Consider the following 7311-nt stretch of genomic DNA (forward strand, 5'->3'; position numbering starts at 1 on the left):
GTGAGCAGCAATGGCAGGGAAGGCTGACTGCAATGGGAACATCCTTAATGTTCATTTGGGTTGGTTCTGATTGTCATTGGCCTTTCAGTTTTAGTTGAATTTCAAATTCCCAGCAACTCTTCTAAGATGGAATCAGTTTTAATTTTTTAGTGYTACTGCTAATTGACATAATTGCTAATAGCTATTGCTGTAAAATACGTGTTAGAATGGTGTTAACCACCGGTGTTTCCTGAACATGCAGAGATTTGGATATAAGAATTTGTCTTTTATTGTGATTTRACATATGCTGTCTGACTACTGAACAATTCACATTTTGGAACAGGTACCTGTCACATTCCTCATATGATTACAAATGCAAAGAAAAGGATAATGCTTCCATTTCCAACAGCCCAGTGGATAAAAGCAGTTTGAGCAGAAAAGTTGATAAATTTTTAACGAGCTAGTCCTTCRTAATCCTGGTGCCATGTGTTCTGTACATCCCGTGCTGATGAAATTGAGATTGTTGTTTTGCTGGCCTGGACACATGTTGTGTGGGTGTCATTTCTGCCAGGAGAGGTGGAAAAAGAGAACAGGACCAAGTGCTGATTACAGCAAATGCATCTGATTGTTGGAATAATTCGGTTTTCTGTGTTTGCTGTTTCAACACCACGGCTTCAAAATGACTTGTTTTAGCAATCTCTTAATCTCTGTAGGATGTGTAAGCATAGAAATGGTGAAATGGGACTGGAAAAGACCTTRAGAAATCCTCTCGTTTTAACACCTACTCAAAGAAAGGATTAAGAACGTCTGTGTCATTCCTGACAGGTGTTTGCTTAGTTTATTCTTAAAATTGTGAATAATAGAGGTTCCCTRGTGTTTCTAGGCATCTATTAAAGTRCTTACATGTCATTAACAYTGGAATTCTTCACCTTATGCCTGACTCCAATGGGCTTTGCAAATGCTGTTGTTTTCACAGTTGCTCTCACCCCATTCACTTCCTGTCTTTATCTTCTCTCCCTTCTCACTGTTTGCAGTTTGTCTCATCTTCTCCCTGGTTTCCTTCCCTTATTTCAATATTCCTGACACCTCATCACAGTYTGGAGGAAGGAACAATAATCAAACTCCATCATCACCAAAAATAAAAGCAGTTGTTCCCTTAGGAAGATATTCTGCTTTCCTGAATTGGTTCAGTCCATGTTTGTTCTGTGTGGTGTCACAGCAATATTTATTTCCTTTCTTCCCCTCCCCCTTTCTGGGATTTCCCACATTTTAAATGTCCCATTTCTTTGGTAGCTCCTGATTATCTTCTCTCTGTTCTTCAAACATGTGAATGAAAGATTTTCCACTGCCAAGATTAATCAGCTAGCTCATGTAATTTGAAGCAGAAATGGGGCTGCCTAAGCAGTTCTAAATATAGTAATGTTTCGAAATTCACTCAGTCCCCATGTTGGGATTAAAAAAAGAATTCCTTTCCAGCTTTTCTGCAGCAGCACCAGTAATGTTCATTAGATTTGGAGCAGATATGAATTATCATTCTGAGACAACTTTGAAATATTCATTCTTCATCACACTCATCATACTCATCACACCTTTTAGTTTACTAACACCTGATGTTAGAGGTGGCTCGAAAAAAGTAACAGCTGCAACCTGTGTCATTAACAAATGTGTAATTATTTTCTATGATCATTAGTCTGATAATAATAATCTGCATCCAAATTGTTACTTCATCTTGGAGTAAATGAGTATTCCACAAGGGTGAGTGGAACTGGGCTGCTTCACACTAAGCTTTACACTTTCAGAATACTAAAAAAAAATTATAAAAAATAATTAAAATTTGCAACTTTACAAAACATGGTTGTGTGGGTAAGGCAATTTTGGCAGCTTCTGCAAAGGCATTTGGATATAAAGCAAAACAATTACTGCATTTAAATAGCACTTATCGATTCAGGAAATAAAGTTATGCCTTATTCTTCTGTAAGACTTTGGAATTTTTATTCTTTCTTCATTGTTCATGCATTAATGTGAAGACTTATGGTGATTTCACTGAAGTGAATTTTGAATGGAGTTTTGATGCCATACACCACTCAGGAATATTGAAGTGAATTTTGAACAGAGTTTTGATGCCATACACCACTCAGGAATATTTTGGAAATGCTGCTCCTGCATTTCAATCCCAAAAGCTTATTTCAGTTTGAGCTTTAGTAAGAGCTGACACATGAGGGGTCTCACTGCTGAGATCTGTCTGTCCTCTCTCACTTTATTGCTAATTATTTATTGGAAAATAGTAACACTTGCTGCTTTTAGAAAACAGTGCCAACATCTGCCCTAGAGTACTTCCACATGAAAAATCCAGTAATGTTGCTGTGGTGCTTGGCTGACTTTTTATAAATGGAAGAGAATGAAAATAAAAGTTTAAATTGTTCCTGCCGATGGATTTTCCAGTACATGCCCTCTTCTCTCAGCCACTGGTCATAATGGTTTTACCTTAAGATAGTAGGGAAGTTTTGGTACAATTGCAGATAATTGTTTTTATTCTTAGCAAAATTATGTGGATAAAGACATTCTTTTGGACATGGTTTCTGATCCTAATTCATGAAGAACTTTGTTGTGAATGTGATGCTGAGATAGTTGGAAAGCCAAAACTTGTGGAGTGAGCCAAGTGCAGATAGAAACAGTTTTGCTGATTGTTCCTGGATTTCTTCATTTTCCACTTTTGAGGAGATGAACATTTTCCTTGCCAGGCCAGGGGGGGTGTGTCTTTAGATGAGAATAATTTATAGTTTTTTGACCAGTTAAAAAAATCAAAGACTGCACTGGTTGGGATCAGTGACCARAAGAGTCTGGTCCACATGAATGTGTAATGTTTCTAAAGTTGTGAATCTTCAAACAGCATCTCAGTGAAATTCAGTGCAGTATTTCAATACTCACATGGCACAGGGACAGTAAATGTCATCAGTCTGCTGTGGGTACACAAGAGCATCCAATGTGGCCAAACCCCTGATTTGTGAGGGGAGCACAAAGCAAGGGATCATTAAAGCACTCATGATGACTTTGGTTCTTGTATCAATAAAAACTTGCATTTCAGTAGACAAGCAAGTGTTGGAGACATCATTGTGCAGCAGGGTTGTAAACAATTTGCTTCTCTATAAACAGACATGACCTCTTACTGCCAGAATCAGGGCTGATGCACACTTTGTTTTTAAACTGCRATTTAATATTTCACTGTTCCTCTGGCAGGCTTTGCTCGTAACCTGTCTGAAGGCAGCAATGCCAACTACACAGAGTACGTGGCTACACGATGGTACCGCTCCCCTGAGCTGCTGCTGGGGTAAGTACAGCTTGAATTTGAACAACTGCAGTGATACACCTTCACTGAGTCTGTGCTTTGTTCAGCACCTCTTGTAAGCTTTGCCTGTGTAAAAACTGAGCTTGATTTAAATGCAAGATTTCCAAAGGCTTCCAAATTTTAAGTCATTATGAATCATTGACATGTTGACCTGTCTTTGGCTGARCAGTGTTTAACTGATTAAAATACTGATCTGAATTAGAACAGATGTACTGCAGTGCTGCACCTGCATCTCCATTCTTTCAGAAGAGGTTTCCATGGTGTCCTCCAGGCTGGAATGTCCATCAGCCCCGTGCACATCACACAGTGCAGCTTTCACAGTGCAGCACTCCCAGTTATCCTCATCCTTTGGGTCTAAACTGTATCAGGAGAAATCTTTGCTCAGAGGAAATGAGGCTCTGGACAGGTTATCCAAAGAGCTGGGGATGGATTTCTCAYCCCTGGCAGTGGATGGGGYTTGGAGCAATCTGATCYRGKGAAGGTTCCCTGCCCASGTGAGGAGGGCTGGAATGAGATSATCTTCAGATGGCCCTTCCARCCCCAAACATTTCTGATTCTGTGCTTTGATTTTTGTTTGTCATCACTCTTTGCCAGCACTGCTCAAAAGGATGGTGCTAGATTCTTACTAGTTAGGAAGAGTTTATTGAAGGAGGCTGTAATAACTCATTTTAATAAAGCTCTGAGAAGTTTCCATTGCATTGACTGTGGAATCAGTAGTTCCATGAGTAGGCTCAGCCAAAAAGTTGAGTTTTGCTCCTTTATTCATCTGTAAAATGGGCATTTTACCTCACATGGTAAAACAGATTTTGTGATACTGAGTGAACAAATTCATAGGRCCCAAAAGGGTAAAGGAGGAGGAAAAAAGGGGGAGATCTATTGTATGAGATCTTCCCRTTACTGTCCAGTTAAACAGGGCCTTAATCTAAATTACAGGAACACTCTCACAGAATACAGTTCAGTTGAATAGTGCATATGTGTTTATATACACATATTCTTACAATAAGGAATTGGTAGCCTCAGATGAATCAAAAAAGTTCTGGTCTCTGCTAAAAATGTTTAAGCACCATGTTAAGTGCTGCTGAGAAACAAATCTTYGTTGGAACCTTTGATTAACACTGAACTAGATACTTCTTAAACAGGTAAATAATTAAGTAATAATTACCCTGTCAATAAAGTCATCCCAGTATTCTCAGAGCTGTGCTAATCTTAATCAAATTTGTTGGCAGTTGTTCTCTTACGTTAAAGTTGCCATTAAAAAACTCAGAGCTCAATTTTTCATGTTTTGGAGGAAACAGTTAAGCTTCCAGTGMTGTATAAGTATGAAAAGAAAGACTTGGAAAGAAAGCATCAATTGTGACCTTTTAATACAAATARTTTCTTTCTCTCTCTAGTAGTAGTGCAGATTTAGGAGGAAAGATGTGAAAAGCTTGGCAGAGATAATATTAGTGTGATCTGCAGTTTTTGGAACGGTTTTGTTAGCAAAGGGAATTCAGCAGGAATCGTTTGTAGTTGACTGACTCTGATTAGCATGTAGAGAAAGGGAGGGGATTWGTGTATTTAATGTTTCAATTGTGGTGCTGGATGTTTTTAATGCCAAGTTTTTCTGGCAAAGCGATGCCTTTTTCTTGGCAATTCTGTTCTATTTCCCAGGCATTCATCTTTCCTATTCCCCCTTTCCTTACATTTACCTAATTTTTATAAGCATCTAATATTCAAAASTCTTCACAGGTTTATTAAATACATACATTTTAACAAACACAGTTTTACTTTGTCAATTTTTAAAATGTGTCCCAGAGAGATCTTTGTTTAGTGATAACATTCAAGATTTAAATTTCAGAAGGGGAAAGAAATTGCTGCCTAATTATTCACAGAATATCTAAAACCTATTCACTTTGGAGAGCCTGAGGTAACTACTGAGAGTGGAATACTCTGTACCCTTTGATGACAAAATATTGCTAAAAGCCAGWAGRCTTTAAAGCATGCTAAATKACTAGATGGAAACTGGTTTTGGAGRATTTTAAATATGTGCAGGCATAGACTATAGTGCTTCTGATGTATAGTCTGTCCTGTAATGGTTATTTCATTTATCCAGCTGTGTCACTCTTGATTTTTTAGTCTGCTGTGATCTGAGGAGACTGATCCTGAAGCAGAAAAGAAGTTTTGAGTTTGCCTTTTCAAACAAGTTGTAGTTTGTGCTGCCTTAAAAAAATGGGTATTTTCTGATTTGTGTCTGACTGCAGAGTAAATAGTGAAAAATCCTTAACTGTGATTCATCTTCCTTTATTCTTAAGAGCAAGGAAAGGTGATGGTCCATGCCCCTAAAGGGTGTTAGTCTTTRGTGTTAGCCCAGCCTACAACAGCCTTTTCCCCATTTCACATTTCAGTGGAGAAAACTGCAAATTAAAGGAGYTGTAAATACAGATGTGTTTGGTTTCTTGTCATAATAAAAGGGTAAGATTTTACCTGCACTCTCACTCCTTTGCCTGCAGAATCTCACTTTTCCAGCACAGGAACAGAATATTTCAAGAGGGGATTCTTGGCATTGGAGTCCATTCTTGCTGCTTTGTGCCTGAGGGAATAAACCCAGGCTTTACTTGGCATTGTGACCTAATGTGGGCTGGACTAGCAGCAACCTGGAAAGGGCAAACGTTGAGTCTGAGCAAATCCACTGCAGTCACCAGGCAGKATTAGTAAGGAAATTGTGAATCCACTGAGCAGTGACACAGTGAGCTTTGCCTCTGGTGGTTCCCTCTCACTGCCTGTTCCAGTGGGCAGACTCTGATTTTGGGCTGCTGTTGGGAGGGGATTACAGTGTCTCGTGGCACATTCTCAAAGCCAAGTGGTTCCTGACGTTTTGGTGTCCTGTTTCATCTTTCCCAGCTACAGCAGTCAGTTCAGTGAGCTGTGCTTTCACAGGGCTCTTGTCAGAAACACTTTCTGCCCTCACCTCACCAAATCTCATAAAGGTTTGCAGTTTCTCTGGCCAAGTTCTTCCCCACAAGTGAAGTAGATGATCATGAGTAATCAGTGGGAAAAAGTCAAATACTCTTTTTCTTTAGTTTGAGGATGTTCTTTCTSTAAACATCATTACCAGCACAAGGGAGGAGTGAAGGAGACAGATTTAGGGTAGAATTTGTCACCTGGAACTGTTGGTGCTGTCTGATTCCAGAATAAGGCAAGCCAGTTGTAAGGTAAATCTCTTGAAACAGAGTTTGAGTTATTGGATTACAGGTTTCAAAAAAAAGAGACTGAGTGAAATATGCTTTCAGTTCAGTCTTTGTTCCAGTCTTTATTATTTTTACATGCTGTTTCTTTGACATGAAAAGAATTCTCTAGTCATTGTGTGCAAAACCGAAACATTGAAATGAGATTATTGGAATAATACGGGTGTTTACAAGAATTTTTTACAAATTCAACAAGCAAGAATTCAGTTGTACAAAAAAGGGTTCTCCCCAAACCCCCACCCGTGGCTTTGCTCCCAAACAGGAGTTACTTCCTTTATGATGCTTTTATTGCTTCCTCGCTTGATTTYCTAAGGAATAGTKTTCAGGAGYACTTTGTTTCCTCTYTAATTAAAATTCTTRTATGAATGCTGAAAAAAAGCTTTCYYAGAATTTCTGTTTTCCCAGTGGCCAGSCCCAGAATGCCTATCCACCTATTAAGCACAACCCAAAAAGAGCATTAATGCAGGAGCAGAGTGCATGCAGGAGCTCTAGAGAGATGGGAAGTTAGTGGGAGTTCARCTGAGAGTGGAAAATGCTTTGCAGTCAAAAAGATTATTCTTGTATGGAAGATTTTTCAAAAAGAACCACTTCCCTGGGGGCACTTGAGAATTCCTCTCCTGCCTTTTCMAGCAGTGATAGATGCATCACCAGATTTAGGGCAGAAACAGAGGGCTCGGTTTTCAGGGTATTTCCTTAATGTCAAAGTTTCCTTTTCTGTGCTGTGAGGAAGTGGCTCACGGGAAATGTGGCAAAGGAAGGAAG

The 7311-nt window shown here is 39.1% G+C and overlaps 1 protein-coding gene across 1 annotated transcript in view; it reads left to right on the plus strand.

The window, feature by feature from the left end:
• Window positions 1–7311, plus strand: part of CDKL5 (cyclin dependent kinase like 5) — a gene marked incomplete at its 5' end in the record, with an annotated part of 29896 nt that overhangs the window by 9380 nt on the left and 13205 nt on the right. Inside the window, one exon of the mRNA XM_057387951.1 lies at window positions 3217–3307. Coding sequence (XP_057243934.1) covers window positions 3217–3307 — 91 coding nt within the window. The remainder of the gene's footprint in view (window positions 1–3216; window positions 3308–7311) is intronic.

Source organism: Malurus melanocephalus, unplaced genomic scaffold (genome assembly GCF_030028575.1).
Source record: "Malurus melanocephalus ecotype Western Australia unplaced genomic scaffold, MMel_1.1 scaffold_1453, whole genome shotgun sequence".
Taxonomy (NCBI): domain Eukaryota; kingdom Metazoa; phylum Chordata; class Aves; order Passeriformes; family Maluridae; genus Malurus; species Malurus melanocephalus.